General features: G+C 40.7%; 2 protein-coding genes across 4 annotated transcripts in view; one reads left to right on the top strand and one right to left on the bottom strand.

Annotated features, from left to right (window-relative positions):
• Positions 1-9,151, bottom strand: part of dock7 (dedicator of cytokinesis 7) — a 134,540-nt gene extending 125,389 nt beyond the window's left edge. The window contains 2 exon segments of the mRNA XM_055642095.1: positions 6,014-6,116; positions 9,002-9,151. Coding sequence (XP_055498070.1) covers positions 6,014-6,116; positions 9,002-9,039 — 141 coding nt within the window. The 5' untranslated portion in view covers positions 9,040-9,151.
• Positions 9,152-14,122: 4,971 nt separating this feature from the next.
• The window catches only part of atg4c (autophagy related 4C, cysteine peptidase), a 49,998-nt gene continuing 43,553 nt past the window's right edge, over positions 14,123-20,567 (top strand). The window contains exons 1-2 of one of the 3 annotated variants that reach the window (XM_055642091.1): positions 14,123-14,198; positions 20,280-20,389. In XM_055642091.1, the coding sequence (XP_055498066.1) occupies positions 20,314-20,389 (76 nt within the window). In that variant the 5' untranslated portion in view covers positions 14,123-14,198; positions 20,280-20,313. Of the gene's footprint in view, positions 14,199-14,257; positions 14,386-20,279; positions 20,390-20,567 lie in introns of those variants that run through there. The other 2 variants (XM_055642093.1, XM_055642092.1) reach the window with 2 other exon arrangements.

Below are 20,567 nucleotides of genomic sequence, written 5' to 3'. Positions count from 1 at the left end.
TGTGATAGACTGGGCCACATTGAGGGAGAGGCTGTTGCCTTGACACCATGTTACTGACTCCCTATTCCTACTTATATTCTGACCTCATTATTTGAGATCTGGCTCACTACTGTGTTGTTATCCCCAAACATGTAAATGGATATAGAGCATAATTTAGCTGCGCAGTCGTGAGTATATACAATACAGTTTATTGTCATTGGAACCTCAGACGAAATTTGGTTTCTGCAGAAAAAAACCAAGACACACAATTAACACAAACATCCATCACAGTGAATCTCCTCCTCACGGTGATGGAAGGCAAAGTCATTGTCTCTCCCGTTTTCCATTCTTCTCCTGATGTTAAAGCCCCAGGCGGGCAATGGTAAGTCCCACGGACGTTAAGGCCGCACCAGGCGTTGTAAGGCCCCGCTCCGGGTCTTGACGTTGGAGCCCCGGCGGGCGATGGCAAGTCCCGCGGCCGTTCAAGCCGCGACGGGCGATGTAAGGACCCGCTCCGGATCGTTTTCAACCTCGCAACTTGGGCGGTAGAAGTTGCCGTTGCGGGAGCTCCGAAAAGCGGTCTTCCACCAGGGACCCGCAAGCTCCGGATGTCACCGTCCACCAGACCTGCGGCTGGATCCTCCGAAGCTCCGAAGATGGGTCCCAGCCGCGCGTCACCACAGCTCTCCACACTCCGAAGCCGGCCAGCCCCACGATGGTGTGTCCGCAGGTTCCGCGACTGGAGCCCCCAGGTTGTTCCGGTTGGAGGCCGATCCATGGTGCTAGGCCCCAACGACAACGGAGACCCGACAGGGAAAAGGTCGGGTCGTCCGTACAGGGAAGAGATTTAAAAGTTTCCCCCCCGCCCCCCACATGAACACAGCTAAAAACAATATATAAACTACAACCAAACTATACACTCAACAAGACAAAAATGTTTTAAAAGACAGACGGGCTGCAGAGGCCGCTGCTGCGAGGCGCCGCCATCTTTACATATAGGGAATATAAGGGGTTGAGAATGCATTCTTGTGAAGCACCAGTGTTGAGAATTATGTGGGGGAAATCTTTTGCCTATAGTCACTGATTGTGGTCTATCCGTCAGGAAGTCAAGGTTCCAGCAGCAGAGGAGGGCGGTGCTGACACCTAGATCCAGGAGTTTGGAAATTACTTTGATATCAGATCTTTATTTAAGTTACAGATCAACACTCATCAAAGTCCTGTGAGTATAAGGAGACAAAATATATTCCAGTCTTGACGTAACTTTGCCAAATGCTTAGAAATCATTGTGGTGACAAATCATTTCAGAAAATGCCCAAACATGTGGATGTTGGTGAACACAGCTTTGAGCAAAAAGGGATGGAATGCAAGATTAAATGAGGACTTACGCATCAACCTCAACCAAGGTTGTTACATTCCTCTTTACTGATGTGTAAACATGAAGTAATGGTTCCACAAATCAAATCCACTTCCTTAACACCCAAACACCCCCCCAAAAAAATTGATATCACACTGAATTCATGCATATTTAACTGGAAGTAGCTGTCTGGTTTGTGAGATGCCAGACCAAGAGGTGCTACAATTACATTTGCTGACTTGGATTATGACAGAAATTAAAGCAGAAAGCTTGACTTTAGTTGCTACACCGAATCATCGCCCTCAATCTTGTGTTCAAAAGCATCGATCTGAAGACTCCATGAGAACACAACTAATTTTACTGACTTGTAAATTTTCCAAAAAACTGTGATTTAGGTGGTTTTGGAGCATCAACCTGTTAAGAAGATCATCTCTGAACCCTCATCTCCTTGAGGCTTTCCCTTTACAACCTCCAACCTCAGAAATCTCAACCTTAATATTGTCCATTTTTAACTTATTTTCAAGGTGAGGACTGGGGGGGGCCTCAGTCCTGTTGCGACTGGGGGAGGGGGAGCAAGAGAAGAGCTGCGGGGTAACATGGGGACAAGTGCGAGGGCCGCATCTATGATAGAAGCACAGTAGGCAATGGCAAATTTCAAAGTAAATACCTGCTTTCACAGAGAGATGGCATCCCAAATTATGGGAGTACTTTTATGCATAATATATTAATCAATATCCACAGCCCATACTAATTCTTATGATATGCTTTATTTTCTCCTAAACACAGTGTTTCACCTCCATCTTAGGTTCAGTACATTGACCGCACTCTTCTCTCAGATTTCCTTTCCTTTCTTGTATAAAGGTCCCCATGTGTAGTGTTCCCCATGTCCCCACTTTCCAGCCTATCATGCTCCACATTCAGAGGCACAATGGGGTGGGAGATTGCAACCTTCACATGGTCCGCCCTGTTTCGACGAATGCAATCAACCCGGTGTGCACAACCAAATAAGATCAAATAGAACAAGTTGTCCTACAACTTTAGGCTGTGCACGCCATGCGCAATAAGAAGAGGCGTAATCTTTGGTGCTATACCATCACTCAGCAATCCAAGTGGATTACTTGGGCATCCGAGTTCATTTTCCAATCACGACAAAATCCTGACACTTTCCTGTGGGTTCTCCTCCAGCAAGTACAGAAAATACTTAACTATTCCATTCCCAAATAGTTCTTCTGGACAAATTTGTAATTCCTATTAATCCCTTCATGTTATTATTTGTATTAGCTAGTCATGGTACAATTTCCACTCCATTGCGAAAACCAAACACAAACTGGCTTTGCTGAGCACTGTCATTGAATGAGATCATTAAAAGCCCAATTGAGTCCATGCTCTTGCTCAAAGCAAATACCGTCGATCTCATTCCCCATTTATTTCCCTGTAACCTATTTTCACTCTTACTTGCCGATTAACCTCCTGCTGATTCTTGTGATACCCATCTAGTCTGGTAGTCGACAGCCAATTAACCAGTCAACCAGCATGTTAACGTAATGTAGGAGGTACCGAGGCACCCGAGGAAAACCCACTAGTCACAGAGTGAACGTGCAAACTCTGCAAAAACAGTACCAGAGGTCAGGGTCAAACCAGAGTTTTGAGGCAGTAGCACTGTCAGCTATGCGACCACCATCTCTTTTTTTCATTTCTGTCTTTGGTTCATACTTAATATATTAATTAATCTTTTCCTGTTCTGACGAGGTTCAGTGACCTTAATTTTTTTAACATTGCTTCTCCCTCCAAATGCTATTTTTTGTTTAAATCAGATGTCTTGCTTTTATCTTCATTTCCTTTATTCCTGACTTAAATTTAAGGACAGTGGTTTAGTGCACAAGTAAAATGTGGAAACATTTTGTTCATATCCACAAGTTTATAAACAAAACTAAAGTGATTCCACTAAAAATAAATTACAGGCCTCTTTAAGAAGCTAAATGCCGTGAAAAACAAATCAGATGCACAGCAATTTATTGCTGATATAATAAGTGTGAACTCCAGGGACTTGTTTGAGCTGCTAATTTTCAATGTTATTATTTCAATGTTTCTTTCACATATTCAAACACTAATTCTACCAGACACATGAATAGTTACTGTGCGAGTGCATCACACACACACAGACATACAGTATAATTCATTGTTTTCATTTTAGATTCAAGGAGTAATATTGTAAGCTTCTGTGCTTGCTCTATACACGTGGCATTTATATAAATCGGTACCAGCCAGTATAATTCTGAGACAGGATTGAAACTTGCTTTGTGTTAAATTTGTTATATCAGGGATAATATATATTCCATAATTCACAGCAACATCCACTATTGAAGCAAGAAAATGAATGCAATTCAACAACTTTTATATTTTACACAGAAAACACTTGTGGGTGCACTTGGCGAAGGAAAGACCATGAAGCTATCTACATTCAGATACTATCAGTCATATTCTCAGCTCAACTTGATGAACCGCATGGCAAAATATCAGCATACTTTTGTCATTATCAGGAAAATACATAATCAGGCAGCATGCAGCTGGTTTCAGGAGAAACCTGCATCACAGATTAATCCACCGAGCAATACTGATTTTAGCATTGCTGTTTTAGATGCTCATTGCACCATAGATGTTTATTCTACCTGCCTATTTAACATCAAGAACATTAGTGGGATTACAGAACAGTAATTTCATGCCAGATAATACACAAATGACATATGTTAAAACTGTTGAACACAGAACAATTTCCTAAATTGTCAAGCGCAATGGAATTCCAATGCTTGTAGGGTCTTTCAATATCTCCTCAATATCTCTATTGCAGCTGAACTACGAAGCACACTGAGACACCAACATACCCACTATCCCCCCAGAACCACAAAATGACTACAAGTGTGTGCAGTTGAAATAAAATCCTCTTAGTTGGCACAGAAAATAAGAGATATTTCAAAATCACAATAATAAACAGCAATATAAATCCTTGCAATATATTTGTTTTAATTTTACACAAGCCAGACAAGGTTTTCCTATGTGTATCACTGTCGTAATGATGTGGCTGGCAGCTTATCAAATCATATTACATCTTTTGTGGCCAATTTCTCAACGTACAAGTGATTTAGTTATCCATGAGATCCCAGCCAACTATAACTAAAAGCAAATTTATTTTGAACAGATATAAATTTTTTTTTTTAAACTCAGGAACTTCAGTAGATTATCAGGAATCATCCTTCAATCGTGGATTACAATAAAATCGCTTTAAAACATTTTCTCTATGACTCCATATTTTATATACTTTACACAATTGTGATTTATTCCATAGCTTTGTTGTACTTTTAGATCCCAATTCTATTTCGGTTTTTAGAATCATAATTTATGAAAAACTAAAACCATTGCTGCCAAAAAAATCCAAAGAATTTTTGTTTAAAAAAAAAGTTCAAACTCCATGGTCAAATTGAGAGATTTTACACTAGGGAATGAAATGTTTTATGCTGCAAACGCACGTTAAACATGAAAGTCTTGAGGTTGAATTGATTGCATGCATTTAAAATTCCCTTGAGACTATTGATCTATCCTCAAGTCTCATCATTTTAGCCCTGCTTCTCTGCTTATCATGACTACTTCCTCTACCAAAAATTACATTATTACATTAAGATAAATAACTGGAACATGCAGAAAAAAACGTAACCCAGTTATCTACAACTGTTTAACACAATGAAGTCACCAATTCATTAAACAAGAAACCGAATATTTTGGAAACACACGGCAGTTACTTAGCATTCTGAATCGAGACAAAACAGATTTACACATCCTTCTTCAGAACAGTTAAAAAGACTTGATTAAAATTTTGTTCCTTTCATTTTTCATACAGAGCAGAGACAGATGTATGCCATGATAGTCATCTGAAATTCATTTTGGCTTCTCTAGTGTAGAGTTGACACCATAAGCAATAGATACAACCTACAATGTTATTTATCTCCTAATACTGACAAAGGTATGAATTTAAATTTTAAGCATTCTTTTTATTCCACGTGGTGATTGACCTCGCTTTTCCTTCCATCATCGCTGTTTTATTTCTATTATTACATTTTATACTTTCTTCATTTTAATAATTATTTGTTTGGTTCTTGAAACTGACTATTTCTATTAAATACAATCCACTTATTCACAAATCCAGAATCAAACACCCAGTTGTAATTTTTGCTTAATGAGGAAAAAACATCAATTTCAATGGGGGAACTGATTAATTACTTTGTCATTCTCTATGTAATCTCCCTTGGCGAGCCATGTAGTTATCTCCATGATCAAAAACATTATAGGAAACAATTCTTACATTATAATATATGCTATTCTTCCCCTTCTTAAGATTTAATCACATTCCAGGTATTGTTAAAAGGGATTTGGCTGGTATTTCTATTGAACAAGTTGCATTTTAATGTGGAAATATTTGGCAAAACCAAGCAATGGGATATTTAACTGAAGATGCCGTTACAAACCAAACCCAATCACAACACTACATTCAAGGGCAGTCCTGCTCACTTCCACTCTTGTATGATCTTTGGGTCATCCTCCAAGAAATGTTGAATTTGGCAAAGAACATCTTATCAAACCAAATCCCATCAATTCGCAATGTTCTAATATATTTTTTAATGAACTTACTGAATGGTGGGAAACGTTTGCCCCCACGTTGAGGTTTTTGAGCAGCTGTGGAGAGCTGCCATACTGACCAGAGATTTGCTTCCTTACTTCAGCTGCCACAGTCCTGGAGAAAAATTGAAAAAAGCTATTTTACTTCAATTTTGTGTTAAGAATACAACTGTGTCCCAGTATATTTAAAACACATCAACAATCAGCACAGGTGGTGCAACAGAACATTATGATGTAATTCAGGAAGACCTTCTCTCTCCTCTGTTATCAGGCTTCTGATCTAAAGTCATATGAAGAAAGACTGGATAGACTTGGCTTGTACTCGCTAGAATTTAGAAGATTGAGGGGGGATCTTCTAGAAACTTACAAAATTCTTAAGGGGTTGGACAGGCTAGATGCAGGAAGATTGTTCCCGATGTTGGGGAAATCCAGAACGAGGGGTCACCGTTTAAGGATAAGGGGGAAGTCTTTTAGGACCGAGATGAGAAAAACATTTTTCACAAGAGAGTGGTGAATCTGTGGAATTCTTTGCCACAGAAGGTAGTTGAGGTCCAGTTCATTTACTATATTTAAGAGGGAGTTATATGTGGCCCTTGTGGCTAAGGGGATCAGGGGGTATGGAGAGAAGGCAGGTACTGGATACCGAGTTGGATGATCAGCCATGATCATATTGAATGGCGGTGCAGGCTCGAAGGGGCGAATGGCCTATTCCTGCACCTATTTTCGATGTTTCTATGTCATAAACCAGAATATACTGTCAAATTTGACCTGTGGCATACTTGGGCCATGAGTATAAAACACGAGTAATCAGTATGTTTTCAAAATATTTATCTGTTTCATGTCAGGGAATGAATAGTGAAATTTACAAATAATGCTCAGAACAAGATCAAAATGGATTGGAACACTAGGTAATTCTTTCAGTAGCATGTGAGCTAATATAAGCAAAATCTTTATAAGTAATGTTTTAACAATGAGATTAATGGCATTCAGATTTAAGCAAACAGTGTTTTTCACCAACTGTTTTCACCAATGAATTGGTGGTGGGACAGACCAAATAGTTCATGGTAAAAGACTATTGTACAGAAAAAGGCATCAATTTGGCAGTAAGCAGGATGCATTGAAAGATCAAAAAACAGCAACTTTTCCCTACAAAAGCTTCTACAGGAAACAAAATCATGAAATGTAGATAACTGCATCTAAAACTGTGCATAAAATCAGTTTGTCAATTACCATTCACCTAGTTTCATTGAAATTATCTCTGCCTGACTATTCCAATATCACAATGCAGCATTAATAATACAGTAAATTAAACTTCCTGAACTTTAGAATTTGAAAGTTGACATTGCATTTGGTACAGGACAGACCAATGATATCATAAATGCACCAACGGCAAAATTAGAACTGCCCTTAAAATTGAAGTGCCACAAGATGAAAACCAGGATATGTCAAAGTTAAACCACACCACAACTGGGCAATTCAAGTTTCAAGTAACATATTTTTGGGCTCTGGAGTTCTTTTCAGTTTCCATAAAGGAAATCCACCAACCACAAAGAGGTCAACATCTAAATGACTTCTAAAAGAGGAATAAATGAACTTGTGCTGGTTCTATTCCACCGGCAATTTTTACCGCACACAATAAAATGCTGTGTTTGGCTTGATTGCATTTACATCACTTTTAAGAATCACTTTGAAACAGTCAATTCAAATTGAAGTCTAGTTTAATTTTTTTTTAATCTATTCTAACTTCTATTGTCGATGGATCATATTTTACGGGGAAAATGTCACAAAATGTTATAATCCAAAATTTAAAGAAGGTTTGTCCGATATGTTTCTTGTTGGAAATTGTGTTGTTTGAAAATATATTTTAAAAACGTTATTTATATTCACGTGTAGTTACAACTGATAAACCATATATGGCTCTGAAACATTATTTTCTCAACAGAATGGAATTTTTTTAAAATATTGTATGTAGCAGACTACAAAACCTGGATCAAACAGAAAAGCGTAGCCCAAAGTTAACCTAGCAAATCCAACCAGCATTCCATTTCTTAAAATAACTCTCAGTAAGAGATTTTATCTGCAAATTGCATTCTGAACGTCAAACATTCTTAAAACAGACGTAATAGTTCACAGTATCAATAAAATTGCGGACCAGGAGTCGGCAATTTTGCGCATGGAGTGATTGTAAATGTATGAATATTTCTAATTCCAACAACTACATTTTTTACTTTCAAACTTATGGTCCACAAATGGTGCTCGCCAGAACCAGAAGAGGACACAGTATTTACACTATATAGGTGCCAATCTAATTTAATATAAAATATAAATTACATAACACCATCTTACATCTTTAAATCTCATCTCATATACAATAAAGATGCCGCTGAGATCACACCGTATTCGTCCGTTTACTTTCCCCCATGCATCATGCATTTAGACTGCACGTTCATAAGTTATGTCAAAATAATTTATTCGTGGGTGGGAATGCCCTATGCAGAGCGAACTAAACTTTTATTGGAATTAACATTTCGTTGCATTTAATATGCAATCTGGAATAGATAATGCAAATCAGATCAACTGCACGGCTCGGGCACTGCGCTTTCTCCGGAGTACACGATCCCACTCCGCATAACAACAGCTGGGATTGTCGCTGTTGCATGGAATGGCATTTGGAAACTCTTTGTACGGTTTTGTAATTGCAACACTTTGTCATTCTGTGCAGCCTCACGGATTGTTTATTCTTTTTTTAATGATCTGTCCCGGCAATGTTGCTCTGTTGATTGCAGCGCTTTCAGCAGACTGCTCCTCTGCTGCAATGCAATGCAATGCAATGCTCTGCACCGCTACATCTGTCTACAAAGCTGGGTCAGGCCGGGCCGCGCCGGGCCGAGCTGAGCTGAGCTGGCGAGGCGGGCAAACCTCCTCCCCCCGACCAGCCGCCCACTAACTGCTCACGGTGAGCCACGGTTCTGCCAAGCAGACGGGAGGAAAAAGCTTTACCTGCTGATTTTTTGAGCGAAGGCGCGTCGCTCGGCCATTTGTACCGAGAGAGGGAAAAAAAGTGTAGGCAGGGCGGTGGCGCAAAACCGAGCCCCCGGCCGTAAAACACCGGAGAGTGCGACTACCGTAATACACCGGAGAGAGGGGGGGAGGGGGGGCTTCCACCGTAATGTACTGAGAGGGGCTAAATTACCGTAATACACCAGAGCTAGGGGGGGGGCTTCACCGTAATACACAGAGAGGGGCTAAATTACCGTAATACACCAGAGAGAGGGGAGGGGGGCTTCCACCGTAATGCACTGAGAGGGGCTAAATTACCGTAATACACCAGAGCGAGGGACGGGCTTCACCGTAATACACAGAGAGGGGCTAAATTACCGTAATACACCGGAGAGAGGGGAGGGGGGCTTCCACCGTAATGCACTGAGAGGGGCTAAATTACCGTAATACACCAGAGCGAGGGAGGGGCTTCACCGTAATACACAGAGAGGGGCTAAATTACCGTAATACACCAGAGAGAGTGAGAAAGATAGAGGCAGAGAGGGAGGGAACTTCCACTAATACGCAGAGAGACTATCACCATATAACATGGAGGGAGTCAATTACTGTAATACACCTAAGGAAAAGGGGCTTCTACCCGAGCACACCCTACTATGACTCCGTCAACTTAATACGTTAACTAAAAGATAGAAGGCAAAACTATCCGTACTCTGGTCTCACTTTAATAAACTAGATGGTAGACAAAAAAATGCTGGAGAAACTCAGCGGGTGAGGCAGCATTTATGGAGAGAAGGAATAGGCGACGTTTCGGGTCGAGATCTTCAGACTATTAAACTAGAAGGTCTGATTTACTCCCCAACACATCGGAAGGTAAGAGCCTAATGTCTCCTGGATACCAAACAGTTTAACTCTCCTTCCCATTCCCACACTGATTTGCTGTCTGGGGCCGCCTCCATTGTCAGAGTGAGGACAAATGCAAATTGGAGGAACAGTACCTCATATTTCGCTTTTGCAGCTCACAACCTAGTGGTATGAATATTGATTTCTCTAATTTAAAGAACCTTTGCATTCCCCCACCCAAGTCTGTAACTCGTTTTCTCCTAGCCCACAGCTAACAATGGCCTGTTTCCTTTATCTTTGTTACTTCTTTTAAATATCTTTCATTCATTTGTTCTATATTTCTCGTTTCCTTTTCCCATGGCTGAAGAAGGGTCTCGACCGGACACATCACCTATTCCTTTTCTCCGGAGATGCTGTCTGAGCTCCTCCAGCTTTTTATGTCCATCTTCAGCCCAATGTTATACCCGAGGAGAGTCTGTAGAATGGAAGTTGCCAACCTACATACCAGAAAGGAATGTTGCTCAGAGGATGTATTTTCAGAGTGTAATTGATATTAAAATGTAGCAGTAGCAGTGTTATATGAGAGGCCTTCTTGTCTTCTCTAACAGTGTTAAGATATTTTTACTCCCAAGTTGGGGACCAGATATGTTTCACCCATCCTATCCAACATTGGAATACAACCCACAGAGCAGCATTTCCTCAAGGGGCTGTCCCACTGCAGCGACCTAATCCGCGAGTTCTGGCGAGTTTGCCCTTGACTCGTACTCGCAGCATGGTCGACACGAGGTCCTAGGAGGTCTTTGTAACTCTCCTTCATGCTCAAGAGTAGTCCCCGCATTCTCGAGGTCTCAGCTAGGTCGTGGCGTATTTTTCAACATGTTGAAAAATGCTCTTGAGTAAAATAATGTCGCCATGGAAAAAATCTATACTTTTTACTCGTAGGTTTAGTCAATGTAGGTCGTAGTAGGTCTGCATGTTATTTGTAGGTAATCAAGGGTAGCCGAAGGTAATCAAAGGTAGTCGAAGGTAGTCGTAGATAGTCTTCAATATAGTCGAAGGGAGGTCGAAGGAAATCGAAGGAGGTCGTTTTCACTCTCCATTATTCGGTGTCCATTTTTCCCAAAGTTAGGCTTCAACATAGTCGAAGGAGGTCAAAGGAGGTCTTCAACATGACATTTTTTCAATCTCTCCTAAACTCTTCTAAACGCACCAATTAGGTCGCCGCAGTGGGACAGCCCCTTTAGAATTGTGCTGCTGATTTTGTGCTGGGTACTGCATACTCTAAAATCCAACTTGGATTCACCATGTGATTTTCTAAATTTAATGAACATAACAAAACCAGAGGTGGCATGTGGCAATTATTGTGATATTTCCCAATGATTGAACGGCTTTTAGTTCTATTCACAACTCTTCAGATAATGAAGCAGACTCCTCATAAATTTTGCAAGACTGTGACAATAACCAAGCTTAAAGCTGGTTCAAATTGGTGTATTGGTATATTATTGTCGGATGTACTGAGATACTATGGAAAAACCTTTTGTGTGCTCTCCAGGTAAATCATGCAATACATCAGTACAATCAAACCAAACACGAGTACAAAAAGTACAAAGTGCTGGAGTAACTCAATGGTCAGGCAGCATCTCTGGAGAAAATGTATAGGCAATGTTTCAAGTCAGGACCCTTATTCAGATTGTAGAAAAGAACTGCAGATGCTGGTTTAAATCGAAGGTAGATACAAAATGCTGGAGTAGCTCAGCGAGACAAGCAGCATCTCTGGAGAGAAGAAATGGGTGACGTTTTGGATCGAGATCCTTCTTCAGACTGATTGTAGTAGGCGAAGAAAGCTGAAAGAGAGGTGGGGTGGGGGAAAGCCAGCAAGTGATGGATGGATGTGGGGGAGGGGGGTTAGGTTGATTGGCAAATGAATGGACAAAGGCCAGAGAATTTTTAAAAAGAGACAAAATCTGTGAGATAAGGATAGGAGAGGCAGAACTGTGAGTCCAGAGGAAGGTGGAAGCGGAAGGTAAAAAGGAGGTGGGAGGTGGGTGTGCATCCAGGTGGGGAAAAGGAAGAGAGCAGGGGTGGGGTTGAAACAACGTGGGGTGGGGGTGGGTGTTGTTGATGGGTAGTTTCAAAAACTAGACGTATTTTGTGCTCTTACCATTGAATTGTAAGCTACTCAAGCGGAATATGAGGTGCTATTTCTCTAGTTTCTGTATGGCCTCATGATGGCAATGGAGAAGGTCCGTGACAGAAAGCTCCAGCAGTCCTTGGTGAACTGAGGCCAAGGGTTCAGTGAAATGTTCACCTGGTATATAAAGATGCTCACATCAGGATATCAAATGCAGTAGATGAGGTTAGAGCAGGTGCATGTGAATCTGTCTTACCTGGAAGAACTGCTCGGGCCACTGGATGGATGTGAGGGAGGAGGTGTAGGGACAGATGTTATATCTCCTGCGGTTGCAGGGGAAAGTATCTGGGGAGGGGGTGGTTTGGGTAGGATGGGATGAGTGAGCTGAGGAGTTATGGAGGGAGTGGTCTATGTGGAAAGGTGGGTTGAGAAGATGTGTCTGGAGGTGCAATCACATTGAAAGTGGCAGAAATGTTTTTAGCATAATGTGTTTGTTGCGGAGGCTGGTGGGGTGAAAGGAGAGGACTGGGGGAATTCTATCATTGTTCCTTCTGGAGGGAGGGGGAACAAGAGCAGAACTACAGTTCATAGATGAGACAATGGATTTTACATTCTCTCCACGATGGCATTCAAGACATACTAGCCAGAGGGTCTGCAACAAACCAATTTTACTGAAGATCAACATCAAACAAGGATGCATCATTGCTCCCACACTTTTCTCAATCTTTCTTATTGCAGTGTTGCATTTCACCTAGACATGATTACCTGTGAAGTGCAGCTAATCTTTGGAACATATGGGAAACCTGGTTGCGGTAACTGCACTCCAGAGCCAAGGTCACCTGAATCTCAGTAGTTCAGCTGCAGGAGGCAATTGATACTTGTGCTTGTGCCTGCTTTGTGATTTAGTTCCAAGACAATTGTTGCCTCGTTCACTGAAGCAAACAAGGGGATTGCCATTACATGTTAAGCCAACAAGACCGAGGTCCTTGACCAATTAGCCGTGCTGCACCACACTGATCTTTGACAATAAAGGTTCATGACAAAACTCTTGCAAAAAGTTGACAACTTCCCCTATCTCAGAAGGTGATTCTTAGCAACGGCCCACATGGATGAAATTCACTTTTTTTTCTCATACTATTTGAACCATTTGCACTGTCTGTTATTTTATAATGTCATTTATTGTTTTATAACAAATAATACATTTGGGCAATACAGTGGCGCAGTGGTAGAGTTGATGCCTTACAGGATCAGAGACTTGGGTTCAATCCTGACTACAGGATTACAGGTGCGGTCTGTACGGAGTTTGTAGTTCTCCGGGTGACTGCGTGGGTTTTCTCCAAGTGCTTCGGTTTCCTCCCACATCCCAAAGACTTGTGGGTTTGTAGGCTTATTGGCTTCTGTCAATGTCCCTAGTGTGTAGGTTAATCACTGGTCGGCATGGACTCGGTGGGCTGAAGGGCCTGTTTCTGCATTGTGTGTCTAAAGTCTACTGTGTACAACCTATATTACATTGCTGATCTTTTATGTATATGGTCTATTTACAAAGCTTGCAATGAATCTGCATTGTAAATGATACATTGACAACATGTGGAATCTTTGTAAAAGTGTGTGGTATTTGATCCACATGAAATTCATATCATATTAATTTATGTTTTCCATTTAAATTGTACAAACTTATTTTATGTAATGCATGATGCAGTTACGCACGTAGATTATTTATGTTAATTATGCTGAATACGCAGTTTTTGAACTGCCTTCAATGTGTCTAAATCATAATTATCCCTGTTGTTGATAATATGATCCATTTCCAATTAATGAAATCTTGATATTGCTAATCCCTATTAAAAAGCGTGTGATCCCACAACAATTTGAGCAAATTAAATGACATTACTAATCCCTTTTGGATACCTCGATCGTGTGTGCCATCTATTTTATTCTCATTTGCAAAGTGAATAAGATTATCAATTGACATGTGGCAAATATTACAATCAACGGGATCTATATAATATTGCTAATTGCTTTAATGCAACGATTTGAAAGCAATCGGGATCTCCAATTCCTGGCAAATGTGCAATGCATGCAGCATTATACATGATGCCCCAGTGTTTGAGCCGGCTGCTGCTTTCCGGCACGTTGCACGATGAGACGCTGCTCAGTCCGCCCATCTTCCGCCAGCTGCACCATTTTAGAGGAGGAGCGTGTGCGCCCGGAAGCGGGGCTCCCACTGTAAGTGTACGGGGAAAAAACTTCAAAATAGAGAGTAAATTATAATGTAACATGCGAACATAAAAGGGAATGGGCAGGTGAAGTGTGTGCAGATTGTGTCTGTTAAGGTGGGGGTTGGAGGGAGCCGTGGATACGCCGTCTAACGGGTTATTGTAGTTGACGCGGGTGTCTGCTGTGGAGACTCTAGGTGAGTGTTTCTGCACCGTTGATGCAAAGGTGCACCAGCTACAGGTATTTGCACCGACGCACGGCGTTTTTGCTCACCCTGACTGCATCGCTTCTGACAGCAGTTTCCTTTTATTTTAATACTACTGTGCTGTGATACTGAATGCGGTCAAAATCGGATGCACCTTGGATATTTATGTCTCTCTGGATTGGGAAAAACTGCTGGGAAGGTAAATTGGATGGCGGAAAGGTTAAACCAAAACTAATTTCGCACTTGGTGACACTTCAGAGAAGGTAGTTCTTAATTTGTCGCTGTTATTGTATTGACTGCTAGAAATGAAAGGCAAAACCAAAACTTTGTTTTGTGCTCTCGCCAGAATTGAACTTGTTTCTTAATGGGAAGAGTTTGAATTTTGATTCAAATGACGAAAAGATCCGTGTAACGGGCACAGATGAAAGTGCAGAATGGATTTTAGTTCTAAAATTGAACATTTTGTCTATTTTGTAAAACAATTCACTTTAAAACGTTGACCCAAACTTCTCCTTGTATTAATTATATCACTATTTTAGTGGCATTGTCATTATATAATTTATCAATTTCCTTTGTGTTTGTTTTTGAACTGTTTAGGCGATGTCTTAAAATTTGTTCCTAACTATTTTTGAGATCTACCCCAGTAATAACAATACCTGATATTCAACTTGTGGCTATGTAACTGAAAAAAGGAAGTGTAAGTCAATTTCAGTTGCTGCTGTAGAAAACTTTTTTTTAATCCACATTACCTCAGCCATGCAGCTGTGGCACAAAGGACTCTCAAAGGACGACAATGTGGAGAAAATGAGCATTCTGATTAAAAAAATCTTAATTTCATTTCCAAAAAATATTCAAGATTTCATCCTTGGCAATAACAGGCACATTTATTACTCATCCTTACTTGTTCTCGAAATTGGATCCTTGGTCAAACTCTTTAAAAAGGCAGATAAAAAAATTATTGGAACTCAAGTCACATTAGCCAAATTGGGAAATGCAGATTTTTTTTTGTTCTTTATGTGCGCAGGTAAACCAGATGAGGTTTTTCTCCAGTAATCAAAAGGATTGGTTTCAATATCCAAATTTCTGAATTTAAAAATAGATATGGTTATTAGCTTAATTTTTTGCTTTCATATCCAAAATGTTCAGGCTTTGCAGTATGACTTAAACCTGTAAATCAGATTGTCTTGAGATTTTGTGTACTCGTGCGATGGCATAAATAGACATGTACATCAGATAAAATGGTAAATTGATGCCTCTACTCATTAGTCTGTGAATTGTCAACAATCCTGTTCTGTCTAGCTAAATGGATTGCATGTTGACTGAGAATGACTTGCCTCCATAATAGTTTTTGGGGATTCTGAAGTGCCTACTGAAGTCAACACTAGACTCAAAGTACTGTATAGATAGGACAAGTGTTACCTGATGGATTGGACTGGTGGCTAACTTATGAGATGATCATTCAATTTGCATATCTAGGATCCAGGGATGTAATGCTGAGCTTTTATAAGCCAGTGGTCGGATCTCATTTGGAGTATTGTGAGCAGTTTTGTGCCCCGTATCTGAGGAAGGATGTGCTAGCGTTGGAGAGGATCCAGAGGTGGTTTACCAGAATGATCCCAGGAATGATTGGGTTAACATATGATGAGCGTTTGGGCCTGCACTCACTGGAGTTTGGAAGGATGATGAGAGACCTCATTGAAGCTTACCCAATAGTGAAAGGCCTGGATAGATTGACTGTGGAGAGGATGTTTCCAGTAGTAGGAGAGACTAGGACCAGAGCCTCAGAATAAAAGGATGTGCCTTTAGAAAGGAAATGAGGAGTAATTTTGTTCATCAGAGGGTGGTGAATCTGTGGAATTCATTCCCACAGAAGGCTGTGGAGGCCAAGTCAATGGATATTTTTGAGGTGGAGGTTGATTCGTGATTAGTAAGCTTGTCAGGGGTTATGAGGAGAAGGCAGTAGAATGGGGTTGAGAGGGAAAGATTGATCGACCATCTTTTGAATGGTAGAGTAGACTTGATAGGCCGAACCGCCTAATTCTGCTCCTATCACTTATGGCCTTATGTGCTTCCAGTGCTGAAAAGTCTCAATGCTGTCCCAAATGGTCTTTCTCAATTTGAGGTGTCATTGGTCTACAGATTCCAAGAAGACGTTTGGATTGTTACATTTCTTCATTGTTGCATATACTTGAATCTCATCATTTGTCTAGTTCTCATGAAAGAGCTTGGAAAGGTTTCTGGTATTGGATATATGACTGACATGGCTTGGTTAAAGTAACTTAGTGTAACTAGAATCTCAATCCTGGAAATATTGGCCTGGGAGAGAAAAAAATGGTTGTTTGCTCATCCTACATGTAAATTGAGAGGATTTTGCAGACTGTTATTGTTGATATTTGTTCTGTGCTTTAAGCAGCCTGAGGTGTTAAGTAGATATCTCAGAATTATATAAATTACTGCTGCTCAATAAAGTGTTTTGCTTAGTCCTGAGCTCATAAAATGCTGTCTTCAATCAGCCAAAGACTACCGTTCATATCTGCCTTTACTGAAAGATGGCTTCCAAGAAATGGCAAGTGTTCAATGTTGGCTGGGGTTCGCCCCATGAATCGTAATTGTTGGGGGGGCATCATGATAGAGCAGGGAATGGATGTGGAGGCCACAGCATTGTGGCTATTCTGTGTAAGGCGTAGCCTCTCATTTTAGGAAAATAATGACAATACCCTAGCGCTTGGTCTCTTGCTCATGCACAAATATAAGCAATGTCTATATGTTACAGCTTGGGTAAACTTTGTCTGCCCATTGCAGTGTTGAGCCGTTCACAGTGTTTATATACAAATTACTTGTTTTTAATGCAAGCTAAATGGAAAAACAAACTACTTGTTAAAAGTTTTATTTGTCACAAATTTTGGAAGAAAGTTTACAAACTAACAGTTGCTTTTGTTAATGGTAACAATTAAAAGCAAATTATGTTTTTTTAAAGGAAGAATTGTTAGGAAAATAAATTCCAGAGCATTAAATTCAGGTGCTCTGTTGTTTGCCTTTCAAACTCATATTTAATGTGGTTTAGCTAGTAATTGCTAGATTTTAATGCTATTTATGAAGATTATGATTTCTTTAAGTTTAAAAAAAAAAGTCCAACCTAGTACAGGATACTGAGTTGGATGATCAGGCATGATTTTATTGAATGGCGGTGCAGGCTCGAAGGGCTGAATGGCCTATCCTGCACCTATTTTTTATGTTTCAAAAATGTTTAGGCAAAATGAGTGTATGGGAAAATAATCAATGTGTATAATTTCTAAGTATAGCGTACGTTACGGGGGCAAGGGGGAATGATGTATGTTATATGCCAATTGTCTGTTATAACCGAGTAAGGTATTATCATTGTATGAAGTTGAAACAAAGAACTGCAGATGATGGTTAATACACAAAAGGACACAAAGAGGTGGAGTCATTCAGTGGGCCAGGCAGCATCGCTGGAGAACATGGATCGGCAACATCAGGACAACTTCTTCAGACTGATTCCGTCTGCTGAGTTACTCCAGCACTTTGTGTAATTTCACCTTAAAACAAGGCACCATTGCCACTGGACTGCACCAGCGAGCCCTTCTTCACTAGCTGCTGCATGGTCGGATGATGCGGCTGTTGTAGCAGATCATGTTGTAGCCCCTGGGGACAGCGCTTTCTTGACGTCGCTGCCAATGACAATGACAATCCTCTCGCCTGCTGCCACATCCAAGGGGCAGTATATCGGCAATTCAGAGGGAGAAGGGGAGAAAATGGCGGTGGAGGAGGGGATAGAGGCTGAGTGGACAGAGCGATGGGAGAAGGAGGTGGCAGTGGATAAAGCAGGTGAGGGGAGGGAGCCCCACAGTGTCCAAGCACGTCCTGTTAGTGGCAGCAGCTTGAAGAAAGCATTGTCCCCAGGGGCTAAAAATGAGCCTCCGCAATTGCCGCTTCAACTGGACCATGCAGTGGGTGAAGAAGGGCCCACTGGTGCACCTTGCGAGCAGGTGGGCTCAGAAGCTTCAAAAGCCAGAGCTCAGTCCCGAAGATCTGAGAGTGGAGCAGGAGGGAGCCACTGGCAGCGACAGACGCAAGGAGTGGACCGGTGGGAGAGGGACCAGGGTATTGCCTTCAGCACCTGCGAGGTTGGTCGGCTTAGGAGACGCCCCCAGGACACAAATGTGGTCGGGTGAGGAGCGGGATAGCGAGGGGGATGGAGGAGGCATAGCAGCCTGGGGCTTACCTGGATCGGGTTCCTGTACATCGAGAGCCTGGACCGGACTGGACTTTTTGTAAATGCGCCAAAATATAGCGACTTGTGCATGTGTGCGATGCAAAAAGAATTTCACTGCACGTGACGGTGACAACAAAGCACCATTGAGATTGAAACAAGTAACGCAGGAAACTATAAGTTTTAAAGCCTATACTTTTGACACAAGAAATTGCATGTGTTGAAATGGTGCAGGAATTGGAAAATGTGCATTTTCTATCCGATACATTTACACATTCTTTCTACATGTACTGTTCCCCAAGTCAAGTTAAGTCTGGGCACCAGTTTGTGGGCCAGGACTGCTGGATGTTACTATTTTCAGCTTGTACAAGTCATCAGTTATTTAAATTCATGCTACCCGTCCCAACATGAGTGTAACACCATATTTTCGCTTTTACTAAAGCTTCCCTTTTTTGACTTCTGTAAAATAATCTGACTCCATCCTCGCTTCAGTCCATCTGTGAAACTCTGCTTTGACTATTCCAGCACATTCCTCCACACATATCCTATCCTTCATAGACTTGAGGTAATCCAAAACTATTTTGCCAAGTTCTAATTTGTGCTATCCCAGTGTTTGGTGGTTTTCATGTTGTACATTTAGGTCACTAAATTAAGCCACACACTGACAGCATGGATTATTTTTCTATTTAATATTGATGCTGTTTTTGCTTGGGATTGTTTGGTGATATTTCATTTGTCAATAAATACACAAATAGGTAAATCGTTTGTACTTTACCAAATAAAACTGACGTTTGAACATTTTTAAATGAAAATAGGAACTCCAAGAAGGAAGAGAAATGTCAAGTTAGAGCACTATCTGCTTGAGAATGAATACATGATGCACATTTCCGATAATTTGTTGCCAAAATATCTTTCTGACTGAGTAATGTAGTTCTACCGGTAATAAAATATAATTAAATGTGAGAGAAAATAATGTTAAAATGATAGTAGGAGCAAAAAAAAAAAGCCAAGCCTAAAATTCAAAATTGTTTCTATCCTCTATATAATTTGGATTTTTGAAGTTTTCACATGTGTACAGTTAATATTGCAAAAGAATTGGCCTGACTGTCTAGTTGGGTAAATGAACATCCACCCTTTACTGATGGGTTGTGGCCTCCACATGCAGTGCTCGGCTTTCGGAACTCTCAACTGTTGGTAACAGGTTGTCAATGTGAATGTAGGTACAAAGTCACAAACCCAATATCCCTATTCAAAGCTGACCAATCTGCCCAGCATCTTGCTGGGAATGATGGCAAGTATGGTCAGTATGGCATGGGTTGAATAATTAGTAAAGCTCTTCAGGCACTTTTGGATAATTTCATTTCTGTAATAGAGTTTACTGAAATGATAGAATATTTATGTTGGGTTGAAAAAAAATCAATCAAAATAGCTTACCAGTGAAGTTGTATCAATTGGATGTTGATGTGGATAGATAATGATCAGTCTTTTGGATTTTAGTAGTTCATTTTGACACGTGCGTTTTTTAGTCGTTCATCCATTACAGTGATGTCTTCAGAGTTGAAATAGATCCTTTATCAATTTTAATTTTAAGTTGCTAATCCCAATTTTATCTGTTTTCTCCCCTGTTTGATACATGTCCCGTATTGGAATAAAGTTTTCATTCATGAAAGAAATGCTGAAGGCTGAAAATGAAAGATGGTGATCCTGATGAAGTGGATAAACTGAAGATGAAGTTTATGTCTGCATGGCACAATGTGAAATATGGTAGGTGATGTTCACATATACATACCGTAGAGATTAGGGGATTAAATTTTAAAGCAAGTTCATCTTGAAGTATACGGACCAATTCCAACAAATACTTGGATAAACTCCATATGGCAACAGGTTTGATCCCTGAAATTTGCTAAATTTGGTATTGACTGGATAGCAGTGGATTGTACAG

Source organism: Leucoraja erinacea, chromosome 10 (genome assembly GCF_028641065.1).
Source record: "Leucoraja erinacea ecotype New England chromosome 10, Leri_hhj_1, whole genome shotgun sequence".
Lineage (NCBI taxonomy): Eukaryota > Metazoa > Chordata > Chondrichthyes > Rajiformes > Rajidae > Leucoraja > Leucoraja erinaceus.
Note: the sequence above shows the minus strand (reverse complement) of the source record. Positions and strands in the feature narration are given on the sequence as shown.